Raw genomic sequence first — 23,467 nt, 5'->3', positions numbered from 1 at the left:
GGCAGTCAATCACAAGCCACCTTTTGACTGCCTGAGCCTTTGGGTAAGTTTCTTTCCTTTATTAGTCCAAGACATATCACTTTACCAAGCCAAATTCTGTGCTTGTCAGCTGATGGTAACATTACAGTAAGCACCTGTTCTCAACTGCCATAGTCAGATATGCACATCTCACGAAAACACTAGTATAAGAATTCACTGGAAGAGATTACTGACTGACTTTTAAATACTGACTTCACTCAGCTGAGACTTGAGCATCAAAAATGTGTGTCTGCACATCTTGTAGTTTTTCCAATTCTTAGTTCTCTAACAGAATCAGTAAGATTTCTTGCCTAAGTCCACGTTATATAGTTAGAGAGAACAAACTTTTCAGGAGCATAGTCAATAAAGAACTGGTGGGTTTGTGTTCACTAATACACAGATGGAAATGCAGAGAGCTCTAGGAGATTTTGGGAACGCATTTGGCACCATGACCCTAGATACTAGCAGCCTGTGTGCCAGCCAGGGGTGTGTGTTAAGGTCCTTGGTAGTTCTGAGTTTCCTCCACTCCCAGTGAGCATAGATCAGCTCTGTCTGTAGCGGAGGATGCTGTGAGGTTCACATTCTATATGCTAATCTAAGTTTACAGAGAACAGTTGTGTTACATAGACATTTTAAATCTTTTTCCTTTTTCACAACTCTAAGCATGAATGAGGCAGGATGGATGTAGGCTAACACATAACACCTTCCACACAACGCGAGTGAACGATGCTGTATTTCCTAACTTGCCATATTTGTGCATGTTAATGCAAGGTATGTCGTAAGTCAGCCGATGATTATCTTTCACTTCCGTCATAAGGATGCAGCACGCAATCACTTGATGTCAGAGCTTAGCAGATATGCTGCATTTTTATCTTCTTCCATTGTCATGCATTTAGAATGTTATCTTGGAATACCTACTGTATTACAGTTATCTTCATTGGTCTGTTTGCAGAAATCCCTCCACACCTTTTTCTTCTTGGAGTTCATTTAGCTAGTTTATAATCAATAGTTAATAGACTGTTACACCACCTGTTACACCACCTGTTACATAGCTGTACTTCCTTTTGAAGGACGGCCTAGTATATTGTATTTTAATTATTTTTAACAAAATATGATAACTTTTAGACTTAGCAAGAGTTGTTCCCTATATATCTTCTCAATTTTCAAGACCTTCTTTGTTAAGTACTCTCTACTAGACTTTTTCCATTCCATAGACATTTTCCAAATAATGAAAATATTTAATTCACTGTCCGATTATTACCTTATTCTTTAACAACCATCTATTCCTATCATAAATTCCTGATCTACATGTTTAAGTCTAATTTTAGTTGGCATTACAACTCCTGTATTGATACAGAAGAGCTCCTTGATCTCCAAAATTCCCACTTTTTCATTTTTTATATGCTAATGCATGTAATATATCTCTGCCCTATGATATTATAGCTGATTTTAATTATGCAATCCTTAATTCTTTTTCTTTGAGCAGCTTAGCCATCTTGTTCTCAAACTTGCTCAATATTCTCGGTTTTAAGAATGTGTAGGCCCTTTGACATGCTTCTCAAATTGTCAGTGGTACACCAGCTATGTTGCGTGCTCTAGCTTAGGTTTTTAATGTATCTTGAATTTCTGTCTTATATTGAGTGCTATTTAAAAAAAATAAATATTGTTGAATTCTGAATCTTACTTTTTAGGAATTAATGTAATACCTAATATTTTCTGAAAGCATTAGCATTCAGAATGCATAAATAACTGCATTTAGTGGCTTTCCTGTTTCCCTATCTGTATGTTAAGGGAGAAGCAACATTTGAGCAAGTCATTGAAGTTAGTGAATGCATCTGTTGCATTACTTGATCATGGTATTGTTTCCTTATGATTATATCCATTGGCTTGCTCATGTCCGTCAAGTATATGAATTTACGAACACTGTATTTCTTGGCCTTCTAATACAAAACCTGATTTGGAACCTGGAGTTCCTGCTAGATTTATTTTTCATAATATTTAACCTGATTTATTTGTAATGTGGAACAATCTCGTGGTGTTCCTTGCATGTTTGACCTGTCATTTAGAACTGCTGTATCACCAGCACAAACAAAATCTGCTATTAACTCTTAGACCATGAAATATTTCTGTTGTTCCAGTCTACAATTTCTTCTCATAATGAAACAATGGCAGTGACAAACAAGAGAAGAGATTGCATTCTCAGTTTGACACCAGCAGCTGTATTAGACTCTTCGCTTAAGTTTGCATTTCATTTAACCGTAGAAGCCATACCTTGAAATACAGTTTGGTAAACTTAATTGTTTTTGCTTGTTTCCTGTAATATTTCAAGATACGTGAAAATGAATCACAATGGGGGTTATCATACGCTTTCCCAAAATGTATAAAGTTTATAATGGGTAGATATTGCTTTGTTGCGTTACAGCATTTATTATCCTCTGTTCATGCCATAAGTCCCTTTATTTTTTCATTTTGACTTTAGGAGCTCTGTCTCACTTGAATTATTTTGTTTAAACCTTACGTTGTTTCCTTCATCAGAATTATAATTAATCTTCTTTCTGCTTGTTGAGAAGTTTGGATTGTAAGCAGCTTGATACTACCCATTTTGGGTGATACAGGAACACTGAGGATGCTGAAATACAATCCCATTTAAGGAATCCCGTTTGTTATTGAATACAGCTCAGAAAACTCAAATGGCAGTAAAACTATCTGCTAACGGCCACGCTTTCAACAGTGCAGAATTTCACAGTAAGTTTTGCTTTCAAACCAGTGCTCCTTCCTCCCGGACCTGCCTGCCCCTCACACCAGGCCCCTTCACAGAGCAGCAGACGTCTCAGACCACCCTGCAAGATTGGGGGGGCTCCTTTCAGGGGGGAGATGGGGCAGTGCCTGGCTGCTGCCTGCATTTCCCTGCGACAAAGCCTGACCCCATCCCCGCTCAGCTGCAACAGGGCCACAGAAGAGCTGGAGGCTCCAAGCAGAGAAGCAAGCATGGGGCAGGGAATGCTGGAAGGGAGAAAGTTAGGGGTAAGGAAGGGGGGCATGAAATGGTGGGTTTGCAGAATACTGCAGTGAGTAGGCTAGAAGTCCCAAATGGTCCTTATAGCTACCATGAACTTAATGTGAAATAATGTTCAAATGTCTTTAAGGAAAAATAGAAGATTCATATGTGCATCATATATAGGTATGTAACTTCTGGAGAGAAGAAGAGGGAAGGAGAAATACATTTTTACCATAGGAAATTTTTTGTATCTAGTGTCATACAAACAAGAGACTGGAAGGAATCTTCTAGCCTACGGAGTGGAGTTCTCCCTGGTGGGAACACATGCCTTTGAATGGGGAACACAGATTACACACCGGGAAAGGAGGAAACCAAGTAAATGTTGTTAATCCTCATCAGAAACATACAGTCATGATCAAGTAAAATATTGTAGGCATATATGGTATTCTTAGTTTGCCCCATTGATGCAGTTTTTGCATTCAACCCTCAAGAAAATTTCTTTTACTATCCAATTAGTTTTTATTTTATTTCTAGTGAAGATTCGTAATATTAATTACCAACATAAAAACAAAGATGCAGTGCACTGAAACAAATGGATGCATTTTTATGCTTAGATTAAAACATTACTTGTAATTGTTTACAGTGAAATCTCCTTGCTGTCACAGTGGTGTTAACAGGGTTATAAACTTTTAAGTTCTTAAAAGGAAACAAAGTATATTATCTTCTAGCTATGGTATAATCTACCATTAGTTACCCAAATATTGCTGCATTTATACTGTATCGTGTACTTATCAAACATCTACATGACTCCCTAACTATTTCCAAAACAAAAGAGTCATTATTTACCCACTGTGAAAATAGCCTTGTGTTAGTGGTATTAGAAATCATTAGCTCTATTAAGTCCGTTATCAGCTATGCTAGCAGCTGGAAATATCCTGCAGCTCAGGAGGGCTCCAAAATGTTCCCCAGTCATTATATTCTAGATCACTTTGTTTTCTTGTACGGTGAAAACAGATTATAATCACATTCAGCCACAGGCAAAAATAGAAGCTGACAACACTGGTAGAAAAAGATTTATGAAACTTTTCATTGCTTGGGGCAGTATTTTGTAACAAGATAACAGTGTTGTCCCTTAGATAGGAGCATGAGTGAACAGTTCAGCTATGTCTTTCTATCATCTTGGTGCACCGTGTCTCAAAATGACACAGTTATCACACCATAAATACAGCCCAAAGCATTACAGATGTCTATAAGCAGGATCCATATTAATTGTTAATGCGTGAAGAAGAGACAGATCTGTTTATGTTAGCTTAGGAAATAACAATATTTTTTTGAAGAGTATAGGATATATAGCAGTATCAATTTTGTCTTGTCATTGCTTGCTTTGAACAGGATTGATTCCGAAGATGGTATCTTCAAGTGTTGGGGTTAAAAAAATCCCTTTATCAGTCTTTCCTCTGGGTGAGGTTGACCCTTCAAACAGTATGTCTAACTGGCAGGATTAAAATAATTTCTTTAACATGGCTTAAGACATGGGTTTGTTTTTTTTCCTTAGCAGAAGCATTTTTTGCAAAAACTGCTCCTTCTTGAGAAAAAAAAAATAATTTAGTTTTACAAAAGCTACAGTGTTGAAAGAATAATGATGTGTCCATGAAAGTATCTTTTTAATTTACTGTTCTACAGGCGTATAGCTATTGGCTCCCTATTTTTAATACCCTCTGAAATAGTACTGAGGTTTCAGAAGTATATGTCATAGGAATTCCCAGTAACGTCTCTGAATTTGGAAACAAGATAGTATTACTAGGAGTAAGGGAACAGGTGTACATTATACAAACTGCTGCACATTTGTAGCACTAATCAAAAAAAGATGGGTGTGTATTTATAAGTAATTACAGGTATAGATAAGTCTACAGTATATGATATAGCTATATGTGATATAGCTGTATAGATATGCCTAAAGTATGTAGTACAGTTTACCCTTTTCAATACTGCATTCCTCCTGCCTACACAATTCCCTTGCCCCGACCTTGACAGTTCTCCTGGTTGTTTCCCTGTCTTTTAATTAACCCTGAATCTTGCCTGAAGAGAAATGCAAACTGTCTTGGAGGAGCTCTGCACCTTTTTCTTTTCCTCCTTTTTCAACTTGCCTGCTCTGCTCTCGTGGTTCCCTGTCTCCGTGTAGCTCCCTGTCTCCGTGTAGCTCCCTCTCACCTGAGAAAGGTGCAGCCGTCGGCACCTCGGGGAGGCGGCTCCTCCGCTGCCTTTGCCACCCCACTCATCTCCTCCTCCTCCTCCTCCTCCCAGCAATGCTCCCGCTAACTCCTCTTTCCTCTCCTGTTGCCTCTGTGGCTCTGAGCCGTTGGGGCCTGACGCTGTCCCAAGGCAGGGGGTATGCCTGCCCCCTGCCCCGGCAGCCCAGTTCCTGCTGCTCGGCGCAGCGGCTCTGCTGGGAGCCCAGCTCAGGGCCAGCAGGATTCATCTGCCTCACCTGCTCAGCGTTTGTTCCTGAGCAGGTAGGGATAATTTCTGTATATCAGGGATCATTTTTGTACATCAGGGTGTTGTCCTGTGTATTCCTGAATACCCAGCACCTGTATATGCCCAGATAACTGTGTGTACCTAATAAATTGTTAACGTGGTATGTATAAATTCCATCACTTTAGAAATTCTACTTTGTCTATGCTTCCCTTTTCATTGATTGTCTAGGGTAAATGAGTACAGGACCGATTCAAACTGAATCTGTAACTCATGCCACTGTTCATGTGAAGAGCTGAAATCTGCATCACTTGAGTTCCTGTCTAGAGCATCATCTGAAGTATTTATAACTAAGGCCCTAAAAATGTTACAAAGATAGCAGCATGCCATTTCTTTTTATGTAAAACCCACTTTGGTATGACATATCTGGAGCAGAAGGAAAGGCTAAAATGTTTATTTTGCCAGCTGACCCAAGTGAACAAATAGGTACAGAAAGATTGGAGTGGGAATTGTTACATTTTGTACGATGAATCAGGTTTTGAAACAGGCTGCGACTAATTTGGTGCTATACAGGGATGTCAGAATTCCTGCAAGTTATGCAAGATGTTCAAATCTTATGCAAGAATTGGAGTAACAATTTTAAGCAGAATTATTTGATTAGGAAAAAAACCTGTTGTATCTTCCTACTTTCAGCTGTAAAGATACTCCGCACACACGGGGAAGTATGGGAAAGAAGAGGATGGCATTTAGGGAGGAAAATTTTTAGCAGTGTTTTATCTAACTAGGAAGTAAGACTGTACGAAATTAAGATGAAATATCTGATTTTGCATTTGTATGTCACCAAAAAATTATGGACCTTTATGTTATTTGAAAAAGTTTCTCAAATGTATAGAACAAGGTGTGCCACTGAGTGGGAATTTCATATTTCAGCAGATGCTACAGAAAGTTTTTTTTGCTGTAGACATGTTTAAGGATACTGTCTTTAAAGAACACAAATCTTACTTGTCACTAATTATGTATTTCAGCAATGGAATTATACAAATTAATAAGTCCTTTGTGATGCTGTGAGTGAGATATGGTCTGTTGTTTTTTTTACTAGGAGTTTAAGATGGATTATCTTGGAGGATAGATTGTAAGAGATGATGAGCTGAGGGGTAAATCTCCTGAACTATTGCAGAAATGGCAGGACAGGAAAAGAAATAAAAACTACAAAAGGAAAGTATGAAAAAAACCACAAGCTAAAGATAGTAGGTAGCAGAAAGAGAGGGATGAGAAGGAATGGAGCAAATAATGAGTTTTTCAGGCACCCTCAGAGCTCTGGCACTATGAACCAGTCTGTTAGAGCAGGGTGGTGCTGTATTTGCATGTGCTGTTTGACTCCATAAAAGGCATTGCGCCAAAGTGCTGTCTTTTTCTTCCCTTTCTTATTCCTTTTCCACCTCTGAAAGGTTTTCCATCTCACTAACATCGTTCAGTTCCTTTTTCTGTCCAGTAGCACCTGCACCGTCACAACCGCAAAGGTAGAATATTCCTTCCTGACCATGGGTGGCTGTCCACTGTGCAGATGGACAATGCTCACGTTCAGCACATCCACGGTGCCTGCTCCTGAGAAGATCTCAGGCTGCTCGTGAAACATGCCTGTATTTACCAACCCAATGCCCCTTCGGGGTCTGCAGCATGCTCTTCTATTTGATAAACAAGGAACGTGAAGCAGGGGCGCAGGGTGATTCAGTGACTCAGACACCATCCTCACCACTAGATTCCGTGCTCAGCTAAGGGCTTATTTGGTACAAATAACATCTTTCCTTGAGTTTTAAGCTAATTTCATTGTAGTTTGGCACAGCAGCACAAAATTGCCCTGTGGCTGAGACGGCTACCATCCAATGTTGGGGCTCCAAAGTGCAATAAAGTCACGGCACCTTTTTGCCAAAAGCAGGGGGTATGCAGCTTGCACCAGCCACACAGTGATACCAAGAGTATACCCACCTTACTCTTCACATGAGTCTGTCACTTGCTCCTAAATTTGACACTGAGGCTGCTTTAGCAGCAGGTTCCCTCTGTTCAGAGGGTATTTTGCTGCCAAAACGTACTTTTGATGAGAGGACCAGCTGTTCTCCCTCAGGACCAAGCTTCCACTTGCTCCTTAGTTTGCTTCTTAATTGTCTTATCACTGATGAATAATTTAATAATTTCTTCTTGAGTATTTAATAAATTTAGAGTTTTGTGGAGTCTCAGTTAATAAAAAGACAATGTACAGCAACATAGAGTTAGTTCTCTTCCCCTCTGTTCATGGCACAGCTTGCCATATTTCCCTAAGCTTGTATCAAACAATATGCAAGTAAATTGAAATAGCGAAACCATATCAAGATGTCTATCAGCATCCTACACAGATGTGTAGTTTGGGTTTTATTCCAAACTATTTTTTTATGATGCAGAAAACATGCATGGAACAGTCTTTAAGCTTTAACGATGATTGACTTGCATGCCCTGTAGAGGGTAGCTTTTGCTCTTACATTTCTGTTAAAATGTACTGATTAGACATTAGCTTAAAAATGTAATCCTCTCCAATGGGTAGGACTTGTGTTATGTATCATTTGGAAAATCTATGATCAGCTGTGGGGTTTTTGTTTGGGTTTTTTTGTTGTTGTTTTTTAACAGCTAGCTAAAAGGTCAGGCAGAATGATATCACGCTTCTAGATCTTTATCCGATGTAGAAGCTGCCCCATTTGTTTCTGCTTACTGAAATACATTATTCAAATATCCTGCATGAAAAAAAACCCAAACCAAACCTGTTTGAAGTAAAAGTTAGACTTAAACATGCGTTACTTTCTGTTAGCACCCACTAGAATTAGTTTTCATGTGTTTTAATTTGTTATAACTGGAGAAACCTATGTGCCAGATGAGAAAGGCCTGTTGTAAGAAGAAAAAGACCAGGGTGAAACCAGGGGACTAGGGTTCAATCACACGATTCAATATTAATCCATTGCTCTCTGTGTTTCAGTTTATGTGCCTGTAAAATTCTGATAACATCCTTACCTTATGAGGCTTCATTTATGAAGCACCTTAAAAAGAACACATGGCAGATATTTTAGAGAACACTAAGTATTATCATTATTATTACATTGCGGTTGTTGGTATTGATCAATTCAGCATATGTAACGTTGACTACAAGCAGTTTTGACAGATAAAAACTCCATAGTCTACATTGCCAGAGTACAAGGTTACTGGGTTTTATGATCCCTTTCTATACTATATTTTACTCTTCAGTTTAACATCTCTTTTGCCTTCCCATGTTTGTAAATATTTCTTTCAGAAACACTCATTTAAAATAAAATCTTTGCTATCTGGGCATCCATATGCCTTTGTGACTATGTCAAAGATAACCATAATTTTTGAGAGTTGTGTTTGATAAAAGATTATACTTATTCCTTATCCAGGTGCCATATGTGTGTACCCACCTGGGCTGGATTTGTGTAGCGGGGCAGGGGCTCCAGGGGTGGCTCCTGTGAGAAGCTGCTAGAAGCTTCCTCGGCTCCAAACTCAGTCCCACCTCTGGCCAAGGCTGAGCCAATCAACAATGGGAAGCTGCTAGAAGCTTCCCTCGCTCCAACCCGGACCCGCCTCTGGCCAAGGCTGAGCCAATCAGCAATGGGAAGAAGCTACTAGAAGTTTCCCTCGCTCCAACCTGGACCCGTCTCTGGCCAAGGCCGAGCCAATCAGCAATGGTGGTAGCACCTCTGTGACAGCGTATTTCAGGAGGGGAAAAAGGCTGCTGGGGGAGGGAGTAACAAGGTGGAGGAAGATGGAGAGGAAGAAGAGCTACAGTGGAAAGAGAAGGAGAGGAAGAAGAAGATGGAAGAAGAACAGGAGCTACAGCGAAGAGAGGAGTGGGATGTGAGAGAAACAGCCATGCAGACACCGAGGTCAGTGAAGGAGACAAGGGAGGAGGTGCGGGGGAGCAGAGATTCCCCTGCAGCCCGTGGTGAGGCGGCAGGCTGTCCCCCTGCAGCCCACGGAGGTGAACAGGGGAGAAGAGATTCCCCTGCAGCCCGTGGTGAGGCGGCAGGCTGTCCCCTGCAGCCCATGGAGGTGAACGGCGGAGCAGAGATTCCCCTGCAGCCCGTGGAGGACCCCACGCCGGAGCAGGTGGCCGGGCCCGGAGAACGCCGTGACTCTCTGGGAGAGCCCACGCTGGAGCAGTTTGTGGAGGACTGCAGTGGTGGAAAGGACTTGAGTTGGAGAAACTGATGGAGGGCTGACCCCCCTCCCCTGGGAGGGACCCCACGCTGGAGCAGGGGAAGAGTGTGAGGAGTCCTCCCCCTGAGGAGGAGGAGCAGCAGAAACAGTGTGGGACGAACTGACCGAAACCCCCATTCCCACCCCCTGCGCTGCTGGCGGGGAGGAGGTGGAGGTATCGGGAGCAAAGCTGAGCCTGGGAAGAAGGAAAGGGTGAGGGAAGGTGTCTTTTTAAGATAGGGTTTTATTTCTCATTATCCTACTCTGATTTTGTTGTTAACAAATTAAATTGGTTTATTTTTCCCCAAAATCGAGTCTGTTTTGCCTGGGACCATAAGTGGTGAGTGAGTGATCCCTCCCTGTCCTTGTCTCGATCCCTGAGCTTTTTGTTGTATTTTCTCCTCCCCATCCCAGTGCGGGGGGGGAGAGTGAGGGAGCGGCTGCGTGGTGCTTTGTTGCTGTCTGGGCCTAAACCACGACACCACCTGTGATACCCTTCTGAAGGTGCAGTTTGATTTTTTTTTTTTTTTTTTTGTTATCAGAATAAATTTCCCCATTAGTGAAGTTGTCTGAGTTGATAAATGAGTGTAAATGAAAATCTTTCACACATACCAGTAGCAAGAAAATTACTAAAAATGAATGGATATCTTAATTTTTTTTTTTAAATTCATAAGATAACTGTTATTGGCATGGAGAGTCACAGCTACCTAACAGCAACAGTTTAGCTAGATAAGGTTTATTTTTTAAAGTAATTTGATTTTGGTTCATTCCATGTAAAGTAGGGACACCTAATAAGTATCTCACTACCTAAAACTATAGATAACTGTAATTTACTGGTAAAAATATAATGAAAATAACTTTCACTTAAAATACTAGAGATATTTAGGAAAAAAATATCCTTTTGACTTTGGAATTTCTTAAGCTTGACTTCTCTGTTTCTGAATGTTCCTTGGAAAATGTGGTTGATAAAAGGTCCTTGCAGGAAAGCCTTGACGTGTTGAGCATGCCTCTCTAGATAGCTGTGAAGACTTAACACAGATTTTTCTTGCATATTAATTTAGAAATAGGAAGATTGTGCACTGTCATTCTGTATCATAGTTGTGATATCAAACCAAACTAATCTTATTGGATTTTTCAAATACAGAATTGCAACTTGATATCTACTAAATTATTAGTATCTTGCCAAATTGATGCAAATGGGCTCCCTCTTCTAGTGGGGACATGAGAGGTGGCAACAATGACTGGTCCATGAGACTGCTTCAAAGCACATGGATGGTGGGGAGTCTTGATCCAGGTGTATCAAACTAAATCTAGTCCAAATTTACTGCCCTACACTATCCAAAGAGCATATAGTGTAGAAAAGGAGATCTAGGACATTCTGCTCTCATCTACTGATCTGTTTGTATTGTGCCAAGTTACTTGCTGATCTGCATATAACCTCTACATATGACACACATAATCATCAAGAAGCTTCCTTTCTATGTAGAAGACTACTATGACACTACTTTAAGAGCTCATAGGACATATTTATTTAGTGTCTTTTTCCCTTCGTTTCTGCTCTTTCCTTATCCCTGTGTCTCAAAGAAGCAGTATTCTTTGACTGACTTCAGAATCCTTCTTACCTCCTCTTCTTCTCTGTCATGATTTCACAAGTCAACTTCAGTGTCAAAAAGTTTTGCCCCTTGATTTGTGAGTTTTCTGAAATTCATTTATCGCATTATGGCTTTAACTGCCGTGAACCTTTTCTGTCCAAAGGGTTCCAGCAATCCACACACATTTCAAAGCAGAGATTTCAAACATAGGTTTTGATTACTTCTCATCATTAGAAAAAACTGTTAGCAGTTTTTGCAACATGGCAGATGTTTATCCAGAGGTTTTAGCCAAACTGCAATCTTGGTATTTAACTACTCTGTAGTCTCTGGTGACTTTAGTTGCATAAAATATTGGGGTCATCCTCTTTTTCCATTTTTAAATTCTTCTTTAATGTTGCCACTATCATTATTGTGAATACAGCATTGCACCTGAGAGCTGTTTTCTCTCTTTCTTTTCACGGTACTAAACTCCACTTAGTACTGTGGTGGTCTCAGACATTCTGAAGGAAGAAACACAGTATAATTCAATTATCATAGCTACTTTTATACCTTATATAGAAAATGGAATCTGTACCCTCATTGCCCAATTAATACCATATTTCTGTGGCTCTTTACTTGAGTCTCTTTGCATTGCTGGTCTTCTCGGAAAAATAAAATCATGGCCTTGAGACAAAGAAGGGCAGGTAAAGATGGTGTTGATCTGAGTACCTGGGGTGAAGCTGTGTTTTTAAAAATGCATGCCGGATAGATAATGGGTAGGACTGTGCTATTCGCTCTCCTTTTGACACTGGGAACAAGAAGCATTGCCGAAAGACGTTACAGTTCCCTGTGTTCTGTTTGTTCTGGTAATGTAGGAGCACTTCAGTGTTTGGTGTCTGCCAGTGTGATTACACAGTCTCTTCAGCTTGTAAATTCGATTGTCTTCTCCATGCTGGAGAAGTAAGAACAGTGCATATTTAAAGTGGCAGCCCAAACCTCATAGTTGCATTGTAATTAGGGTATCAGAGGCAGGCTGGGTAAACTGGGCAGAGGATGTCAGATAAGTGAGCAGCACAGTCCCAGGGGATGAGTAGTGACGGTGTTTTCTTTTTCACTGATTGTAAGTGATTAGACAGGTGTATTTTATTGAAGAAAAAAGAGCCATAGCCTTGTTCTGAGGGCCTCTTCAAGCTCACATAATAGAGTTGCACTGAGGTTTAATGTCTTGATGAGGATTAAGTTTCTGCAAGATGTTGGTAATGCTGTTTAGATAAGACAACACTTGGTCTTCTCCAGCTAGTCAAAGTTTTCAGTGGGCTGCTTCATTTCTTCTTTGCTAGAGAGTGTTTTTCTAGCTTGCAGTAAATTCATTCAGGGTAAATGCAGCAGTAGTTAAGTATTTGATGCAGTACTATTGAGAGGATTGCTGGACAGCATAAATTCAGTGGGTGCCTCATCATGATGGGATTAGGTAGTTAATTTTCCTGGTCTCTGAGCTGACTGAAAGCCAGCCGCAGTCTGAAAGCTGTTTCGCTGTTGGCATGGAGCTGTGCCTGAAGCAGCATACCTTGTTCTTCGGGCACCAGCAGGCACGCAGCACAGGGTCCGTGCAGGGAGGTGGTTCCCAGACCGGCACTGACATTCCCCATGCTGGGCTGGCCTCAGCTCCGCTGCGCTGGCAGCTCCGCTCTGCCCCGTGCTTGGAGTCCTCTGATCCCTGGGCAAAGCCTGCTGGCATCCACTGGGGCTTGGCTTTCCCTTAGCTCTGCCACCTTGAGGGTCAAGGACAGTAGTTTGCCAGGCACTCGCACGGCACCAAGGCTGTAGGTGGTGGGGACTGGGATCAGCCCCTGAAAGCCAGTCACATCAGACATCGTATTTTGAGAAGTTCTAGCCCAGCTGAAGCACCCAGTGACAAAGACCAATCATTTTCATAGCTGAAATGCTCCTGTATTGATTTTTTTCTGTTTTATCGTGTATGACTGTGGGGTATGGTTGTTTTTCAGTTTGGGGTGTTTTTCCCTTCACACACTAAAAACTTCAATTAAAAACTTCTGTAAGAACTGCTGGCTTAATGTTGGCTCATTTGCTGCTGAGTGATAAACTGTATGAGGGCTTTCATACGCGACCTTACGATCCCCTGTATTTTTAGTCATTAACCCATGGTTTCATCTTCTGAATAACAGAACCTGTTGTTTGTGGTAGCTGAAGCTAACCTCTCTGGTACCTTGAAAAGTCAGGCAACTTCGACAGGACTTCTTACTTGAATGGTTTGTGACTTTCTTTTTTGTCGATACCAATCAATAAAGAATTCAAACCAAATTCAACTGCCTATGGAAGAAATGCCATTCATGTAGTGTTGCAGCTTGCAGTACCCTGGAGGCAGACAAATACTTGTTTCTTTCTTGTACTTATTTGTATCTTGCCTGCTTTTAAAGAGAAATAACCTGTTGAAAAGTCTGATTCAATGCAACATGTACATTGCATTATACTTGCTTTTCTTTACTACAGCATTATGCAACATTCCTCTTACTTTTTCTATATAGTCTACACAAATTATTTTTACCTGTTCTACATGTTGGGAAACAGATGGTCCAGGTAATAAATAACTGGCTTCCCAGGAGCTGTGAAATTGAATTGTCCCAGGAAGCTCCTCCAGGAACCTTGTATTTACTGGTATATGTCAGTAAGTCTTCATGTTAATGATTCTTATATATCAGTGGTTTTTTCCACCATTTGATTATCAGGTGGTTCAGCCTAAAGGAAAAACTGTATTTAATTATTATTTTCATGCTTTCTTTGGGCTGAAGGGGTAATATTGTAAATATTTCTGAAAAAAATGCTCTAACCCTGAAAACCCATAGAAGAGCATTGTAGTAAGATAGAATTTTTTTTCTTTTAAACAAGAAAGCTAGTGTATTTTTGTTGATACTGCTATAGAACTGAAAAAACTTTAGATTGGTGTGCAGTATGCATTATGGTGAATCATCCTAAGGCAGTAGTATAAGATGGAATAAGAAAAAAAATTCAGCAGTTGACAAAAGTTAGTGCTGCTGGGAAGTGATGATAATACTGCCGAGAAACAGAGAAATTACTCGATGCTGAAAGCCACGTTCAATATATTTAGTTTCGTTAATAGTTCAGCTGCCAAACTTCTCAGTGGTGAAACTTGACATTACAGACGCTTAGAACAGCAGAAGGATTCAAAATCATTACTCTGCTGATAGACCTTTCCTTCTTAAAGGATCTGCAGTACCTAGAAGGCTAATTTATTAAAAAGCTCACCTAGGCATTGCTGAGATCTTAGTCTCCTATTAGATCTTTTCTCTGACACAGTTACTTTCAGTGATTTATTTTGAGAGTCTCTTTCTTGTATAAATTTTTTACGAGGTTAGGTTTAACAAAAAATAAAAAAAAAAGATTGCGGACAATGCGTAGTATGTTCTGTGACGTTTCTAAAATAATCAGGATAATGTATTGCATTAAAACACCTGTGACTACCGTTTCTTTTGCCCCCTTGGAAAACAGCTTTGTGTGCTAGCTGACTGGGTTATGTAAAATCCAAAGTACTGCTGTAATAGCTTTGGGGATGACTTTCTATTGCACCTGACTCCAGACTCACCATGAATTGGAAATTACAGTACAATTACTCTTATGTCACTGAAAATTTTCAGGCTCCCTCTTGGACCATCCAGGGAAACAGCAGTTTTCAAGCTGTACTCCGATCAGGAAAATGTCACCAGGCTTACACTGCTGGCCCAAATATTTCTGTTCAGAAGTTTCTGTATGTTGTTCAGAAAAATGTATGTCTTCACTTTCTCTTTGCTGTGATTCTCAGTGTCTCAAATTGTGTAAGCTTTGAAGAGGGTTTGTGTAAGTCTCTAGATAGGGTTCAGCTCTTTCCCATTCTGCAGAAAGAGGTATATAGAGCAATGTTTAGCATTCTGAACTAAAATGTTCCATGGTAATTATGACAGTAATGATGAACTTTATTGCTTAGAAATATATATGTATGGTTTTTGTTTTAGATCTTCTTACATCAGTGCCGCCTTCAGACAAAGGTCGTATATCTAAGCTAAAGAAGATAAATACACCCTTAGTCTCTCTGAAATACGTTTTATATGTATTTCATTATTGGAAAACTAGATAGGAAGGTTGATTGGGAAAGAGGTGCAATGCATGGATTGTTTTTTAATTGGAAAGAAGACTCTTTTCTTTAATCTCTCTGTGACTCATTTCTGTGATATGTAAAAATAGAAGTAGTGTGTCTATCTTTACATATATATAGACACACACATATGCATACATAAAAGTATCACAGGACACTGAGTCCACATAAAGCGTTATTATTAAAGTGATGTGTTTTGCCATTGCCTAGCCATTATTTTATGCAGCCAGTGCACCTCATGCAGTGTGATAATATTTAAGTGATGTATTTCAGCAAATATAATTAGTACATGGTATCTCAGATAATACTATTTTGTAGGGCAGTGGTTTTTAACCTTTTTGGAGGTGACTCTCACTTGAGAAAATTGGTTATATGACTCTAATCCCTCAGGTTAGACTCCTGGTGAATGGTCCTACTTCTTTGCCTCCGCTTGCATGAGTATGCACACCACTTTTTCACAACCAACCAACCCACCCACCTGGCACAAAGACCAAATCTGCCATTTCTTTGGCTCCAGCAATGCTGAGAACAAGCTAACATTCCTGCTGCAAGCAGGCTGATTCTGTCTAGATGCACTTGGATGTCTGCACAGAGCATCTCAGCACCTCTGGTTTTGGGAGTGTGACGGAGTAGCAGTCGCGCTCTGTGTACGCAGCAACAACTCAGGTCTGGCAGAGTTAATTTGGTTGCTGCTGCTTCCACCTCCCATGCGATGAACTCGTGCCCTGCAGGCTGGGAGCTGCAGACACAAAGCATTTTACTGGCTCATACTGCACTAGTATCTGATTGCCTTGTAAGCGGTAAGGTAATTTACCTTCAGCACTCCTGTGAAGGATATGGATAAAGATGCTTATAGATAAGTGATTCATCCACAGTCGCTCAAGGGCTGGCTCAGTCAGAGTAGGATATAGAAACTATGACAAAGTCCTAGACTTTATACATTAAACCACCTTTCCCCTTTTCTGTGATTATCTGGATATTGTGGGTAACCAATGGGGTATTTTTTGTTTGATTTTTTTGTTGTTTCTTTTTTGCCACAGCAACATTTAATTTTCTCCTCTAATATTGTGCTGAGGAGATGGCTGCAGTGCACTGGCAGAGACTGATAAGTGACTTACAATTTTATACCACACGTTTACTGAATTTTCAGTTTGAAATGTACAGTCTGGGATGACAGCCAGTCATTCAACCTATTCTTGCCTCAAACACTGTAAAAACATGCAGACAAAAGAAGGAACACCTGGCAAATGTTTTGGGTTTACAACAACAAGAGAGAGAGTTAATGATATCCATGGTTATGAGTGAGATAACTTGCTTCTTTACAGCATATGTTGAAAACATTTTCAGAACGTTTAGATTCCATTTAACTGTGGCCGTGCACAAAATGTAGAGAATTACAGCAAACGAACAGAACAACTGAAGCAGACAGCATAAAACAGAGTCTGTATTGCTGGGAAGGAACTCTGGTCCCACCCTGCCAAACTCAGATGAAGGCTGAAATCCCAGGGTGAAAGTTGGCCATGGAGACAGCAGCTCCTTGTGATACTGTATTATAGTCCTGGGTGTTTCAAGGCTTGCTTTTCTTCCTGACTCTGAGTAATGTGATCTGCATTTGAAGATGAGTTTAGCTTGGAAGGTGGCCCTGTGGTTCTGTGAAAAACCTGTTACTCATTGTGATAGCAGATGATGTGGTTTCCTTGAGAAAACAGTGTGGTAGAGTTATTTGAGTAAAGAACTAGGAATACTGAAGACTGGGTTTTTAATGCTGGCTAACAAAGATTTTCTGTGGATTTACTTAATTCATTTTTTCTTTCAATGCATCAGCTTCGTTATCTTTTTGTGTTCAGTATTTGTATTGTTTAGAAGTATAAGGAAATAGCTGCATCATTGTTCATTTCAGAAAAATAATGTTGGGTTTTTTCTTTTAGTTCTTTTATGAAAAGGATTGATGGTGTTTATATGTCTCTTTAGCATTTAGTCATGGTACAGAGGATAATTCAGCACAACTAAGATACAATCTACATTACTTTTTTGAGGTGGTATTGACAAAGAACTGGGATGCAGGGAAGCGATTGCTTTGCTTAGATTAGGGATGCTGCTGATTCTGCTTTGAATTTAATCTCTGAGGTGGGAGATTAACTTGTTCTCCTCAGATCGTTGTGTTGCTTGGATTTAGTGTATGTGTTAAGTGAGTGTACCACAGCCTTGGAAGAACTTTGAAAAATAATTTGACCATGTTAAAGCAGATCTGAAGTTTCACTTTGTATTCTAGGCAACATTTGAACTGCAAAAATAGCTGAGAAGTGATGTTTGGAAGTGTGTACTCAGGAGCACGCAGCCATTGCTGTTGTACCTGTAATGCTGTGACATCCAGTGGCTTTCCTTGATCCCTGAGGTTGCAAGGCTCGTGCCAGAATAAGACTGTTACGATGCAGTGGCACAGGCTCCCAAAGGATCTGCAGGGGCTGCCCATCACACAGCGCTTCCCATGGCACCCCTGCTTTCACCCTGCGTTGTGCGCAGCAGGGCGGTAGCCATGGCGTTGTACTTTGGGCTGCAGATCCTTTGCTCTCTCTTGTGTATGCAAAAGAAGGGAAGATCATAGTGACAGAATTCTGCTCAGGGTTGGTTTTTTGGTGGGGTTTTTTGTTTGGTTTTGTTTGTTTTTAAGGAGACAAGTGCTATTTTTGCATCTTGTTTTAGCTAAATTTTACTTCTGTGCTAGCCTGATTTGTTTAATTGTTTCACTGGATAAAAGAATGAACAGAGCAAAACTTTTTTTCTTTTTTAGCATTTTGGTTCTGATTAAACCCAAATTAGTCAAATGGATAGCTTAGGATTACTTCAGAGGTATGTAGATCAGACTTTGTATTCTCAGATTACTTAATTAGAACACAATTTATCCTCACTCAGTTTCTAATTTGAAATGAGCATTGCTGATATTCTTGACTGCCATAAGATCTCTTGAAGAATCGCGTGTTGATTATATGGTCATCAGGCCCTGATTTTTCAGAAGTGCTCAGCACAATCAATGTGTACTAAAATTCATTAGAATTAAATATGTTTGTCTATTTGTGAATTTAAATCAGAAATTAAAAAATAAAAAAAGCCAAAATATGGAGGGTACCAGTATTTCAGATTTCCAGTTCTCTGATTTTCATTGTGGTTTTAAGAGACCTCTCCTTAAATCCTAAATGTTTGAGATGGTATAGTGTATTCTGGTGAAACCCCTACTTCATGTAATAGTTGAGAAAAGGCGTAATTTCCTCAGTATTTTTCTTCAAACCAATACTGGCAACTGCTAGATCAAAAATAAAATCTCTTTCCTGATGTAAGAAGCCAGATGTACTCCATCAAGACACTTGCTGTGTTTAAGCTTCCAAACAATAAAGCAATTCGCAAGAGGCCGCAGAGCATGTCATGTTGTAAGATACGTTGTGCCAGTCCTCTAGGCTACTGATCTTTTATTATGGGACAAGTGATTTACTTTTCTGAACTTCAGAGCTCAGCAGATTTGCAGGTACTGCTGTTGAAGTTTTAATTTAGGCAAAGATGCTCATAAAGAAGTGCTCAGATGTTCAGATGTGAATCCAATTTTATATCCCTGGCAAGTTCAATAGTGTTCAGCTTCTGCTTTTGATTCATTTAAACAGGTTTATGAAGAAGCAGCATATTAAGCTTTTATCTCTCTCATATATACACGTTAGTGTGTGTGCATGCTCCCTAGTTAGTACTTTTTATATATAAAAGCTTTTATATGTTTTAATATAAACTATACAATATCTATATAATGTTGATATTGGTATTTGTTTTATTATTCTATATTAAATGGTACATTCATCTTACGCCAGATTTCTGAGCTTTTGCTGCTGCAGTATATGTTCAGTTACTTCTGCACAGCTTGTTTTGCACAGTACATTTTATTTACTGTGTGGGAACTGAGTCTTGAGGCAGATTAAATTAATTTGTGGTAACTTGAATTCAGTTCTTGCTTTCTTAATCTTACAGAAATTCTGTTCATTCCTATTGATATGCAGTTTGCTCACTTTTAAGAACAGCCTCTATGATTTTGTGGTTGCAAGATTCAGAGTCTTTATTTAGCTGGCACTATTGTGTCTCTTGGAGCAAAACTTTTTTGTTTACATGGGTATGACTTTTCCATATTTATCTTCCAAAAGGAAAAGCTACATCCAAAGTAAGTTGAGAAAATATGAAGCACATGAATCTTCTGAAGTAATTTTTAACACAAGGGTACACATTTGTGTTTTATCACTTATAAATATCTACTTATTGTAATCCAAACATGCTTTGTTTAAAGCAAGAACACAGACTAGGAGAGTAATTCTACTTAAGCTTCTATGCGTGTGGATGTTGTCCAAACACATTTTCTTCCGGCTGTGTCTTACTCCACGTGCTGTTGGGGCATGGCACAGGACCTAGTGTAGATTAGACATTTGATGTTCTAGGAGGTCCAAATGGGGGTTTTAAATGTAAAATTTTCTGGGCTAAACAGTCTCTTTCAAGCTTAGGTAAGACGTAGCGAAGGCAAGGATAGTGAGGAGAACAGCACATATGATGACCGTAAAATTTAGGATGTGTTCATGAAAGGTGACTTTGTATTTAAAGCAGTTGACACTACCATAAGGTGAGCATTCAGGCAACAGACATTCAAAAAGATAAAGAAACTTCTGTGCAGATTTAAAGCAACATGTGAAGGATGCAGAATTTATTACAATTCACTTCTTAAAGTTTCTTGTCACAAGACAACTTCTACTTGCCTTGTGCAAGTCCCGGTAAACCTGTCGGTCTCTTCTTCATCGGCCTGTGCTTCCCCAGGCCCACAGAAACACTTAAGAAAATTAATGATCTCTCTCCAGAAAACTCTGTTCTCCTTCTGTTCCCTGGTTGTATTGCTGTTAGGAGTAGGTATTTTCATTGCTTTTCCCTGGGATGGGCAGTCAGCAGAGCAGTGCCAGGAGAGGAGCTGGTCCCAGGGGTGATGCACAGAATTATAGAATCATTTAGACTGGAAAAGACCTTTAAGATCATCGAGTCCAACTGTAAACCTAACACTGCCAAGTCCACCGCTAAACCATGTCCCTAAGTGCCACACCTACACATGTAGGAAGAGGCCAGCCGGGCACTCGGGACCAGGCAGGGGCACGGTAACCGCTGCAGCTCGGGGTGCCGTGCCAGTTTGCCCCTCTAATTGCCAGGGTTTGGACTGCAATATCATGTGGTTTTCACTATACAAAAGAAAAGAGACTGGTTACTTCTCCTCTATTGGACAGCTTAACGTGAGAGTCTAAAATATCCCCCTGATTATGGAAGGTGTTTTGGTCAGAACTTTAGCATTCAAAAGCCTGAAATGATGCACCAAATTCAGTTCCTGGCTGTGTGGCCTGATTCTCAGTTGGGATTAATCCCTCTTGAACGGTTTGGGCGGGGGGGGGTTGGTTGGTTTGTTTGTTTTAATATTGGCCTTAATTAACTTACAGTTAATTAATCAGTTCAGCAGTTTTTCTATACTTCATTGTTTCATATAAAAATAGATCAGTCTAGCTGCAAATGGCTTCCCCTTGTGATGTTTTCTTTTATTGTTTGATTCATTAAGTACAGAATGTGCTTCAGTTTCTAAAAACAAACATACATCATTATAGTTATCACTTTGGTAATATTACTTTTTCTGATTATTGTTCACTAGAAAACTACAACTTGATATAATGACTAAAGCATGCGGTTAATAACACACAGTGTTTGTTGTCTTCAATCTTTCACTATTTTTATAAGTAGTATATTATTGCAACCTGTGGAATTGCACTTAAACTTATTTACCATTCTGCATTTGTGTTTAGAAAAGTGACTATGCTAGAATGACACCTGCTTATTCTATTTTCTTCTCATGTGCTTTTTATTTTAATCCACTTGCCTTATTGATTAGAAAAATTTATTTTCATTATCAATGCAAACATGTCAGTACTCAAAGAATGAAAAAAGTTTATATCCTTCTTTATCTCTAAAAAACATCATCTGTCATTTTTCAATGAAAGAGATTCTTGGTGTGTGTTTGTGGCATTGCTAAATAGAAAAATACAGGCCAAATCCTGATCACATGGAAGAACATGAAAGATATCGTTGTATTGTTGCTCTCTTTTCATATTTGGAGTTTAATCTTCTTTTGCTGGCACAAATACTGTTCGTTTGAAGCTGATTGGTAAAATAACTGTGAGTGAAAGCAGATCGAGATCTCTGATTAAGTTTTATAGAAGCCTAAAGACCATATTCTCAAAAGTTGTTTTTAATCCATTAAGGTTTATCTCCTTAAAGTCCCTGATAGAAACAGGGAGGAAAAAGTTCCTCTGGGTGGATGTACAGAATGGTCAAGCTAGACTGCTGTCCTGGCTCCTCCACAGAGGAGCCTTTCTCCAGGGAGAATCCATAAAGAAGTATTTTTAAGTCTAAATATACTCTTCGTGAACAGCCCAACTGTGCAACCTCGAAACAGTTTTATATCTCTCATCTCTAATAATCACTGATCTGATTTAATCATGTTTTAATGCCTACAGGTCCAAAAGGCACACAGGCTTAGCTTCCTGTTTGCGGGGTTTGGCTTTTTTTCCAGGCAGTGGTCCCTTGAAAATGCCAAGGAGAAATAGTATCATCAACACACATTTGTGATTTGTTTTTCTTTTCTATTTTAGGCCCTTCAAATCACCACAGCCAGTCAACGCTGAGGCCACCTCTCCCTCCTCCTCACAACCATTCACTGTCCCATCATCATTCCTCTGCCAACTCCCTCAACAGGAACTCGCTCACAAATCGCCGGAACCAGATCCATGCCCCCGCTCCGGCGCCCAATGACCTGGCCACCACCCCCGAGTCCGTGCAGCTCCAGGACAGCTGGGTGCTCAACAGCAATGTCCCGCTCGAGACCAGGTGGGTCGCGTGGACGGACATCCCTGGGGGATGCCACTGCATGGTTCTCTGAAGTGCACAGAGAAAACCGTTTGGCTCGTTAGGAGACGGGGTTTAGTTCACTTTGTGTCAGTGATGGTTTTGGCTGACACAGCCTTGGGAGTTAGTGACATTAGAATACCCACCAGCCTCTGATTTGCTTTGCATTGGAAGGTAGACAGGTGAACACCTCTCTGTTCACTTCCTGTTTTTAAAGTCTTTTATTCGTTTGGACCATCTCTGCATACACAACTCGTGGTATTAATACAGCATATTTTCCTCACAGGCTCAGGGACAACTTACTTATAATTCAGATTGACTGTGTTGCTGAAAAATTACACGTTTTGCATTTCCTGAAGTAACAAACAGAGGCTCATTTGAAATTATGCATCTGGGAGACCTTGAGAAACAATCCCAGATTCAAGACTGACAGTACTATAATTTTAATTTATATTTCATCCAGCATGCAAGCTCATTTTAATCTCTTCTGTACATGTTAACAGCTTGATGCCCGTGGGGCAAACAGTTGCATATAAATGAAAAGGTGCAGCACTTAGGCCTGCCAGATAAATAAATAAATAAATGCCTGACATGCTGCTGCTCTAAATATTCTGGTATGTTGTCATTTGGGGTATGGAATGTCAAACATATTTAACTTGCGCTTTAAATAGCGGAGCTGGCAGAGCTGATCTCCCAGAATTTAAAATTAGTCATTGTGGTGCTGAAAAAAGTGATTGGAATAGTAGGGTGTTCTAGCTTGCCCAGATAACTATAAACACAGCATACAAGTAGAGGAGCTGGACTGCTTGTAAGACTGGCTCGTACCGTGGTTTCAGCTGCTTGGTTGCCACAGCTTCTGAGATGTTACGTTTGGTTTGCAGCCTTCTGGGAATTTAATGCCTCTCTGTTGGATTACACCCAGAGTAGCTAGGTATGGTATAGTTACACCGCCGTGCAGTCTCAGTCCAGTCCCTCCCAGAATTTGATTAAAGATTGCCTTCTGGTTTGGAGCTCTGGTATAGCTGGATTGAAGCTTACAACACCCAG

The 23,467-nt window shown here is 40.1% G+C and overlaps 1 protein-coding gene across 1 annotated transcript in view; it reads left to right on the top strand.

Annotated features, from left to right (window-relative positions):
- The window catches only part of TENM2 (teneurin transmembrane protein 2), a 640,368-nt gene that overhangs the window by 429,280 nt on the left and 187,621 nt on the right, over window positions 1-23,467 (top strand). Inside the window, exon 5 of the mRNA XM_050905122.1 lies at window positions 22,168-22,402. Within this exon, the coding sequence (XP_050761079.1) occupies window positions 22,168-22,402 (235 nt within the window). The remainder of the gene's footprint in view (window positions 1-22,167; window positions 22,403-23,467) is intronic.

Source organism: Gymnogyps californianus, chromosome 14 (assembly GCF_018139145.2).
Source record: "Gymnogyps californianus isolate 813 chromosome 14, ASM1813914v2, whole genome shotgun sequence".
Lineage (NCBI taxonomy): Eukaryota > Metazoa > Chordata > Aves > Accipitriformes > Cathartidae > Gymnogyps > Gymnogyps californianus.
This window is presented reverse-complemented; position numbering and strand designations above follow the sequence as displayed.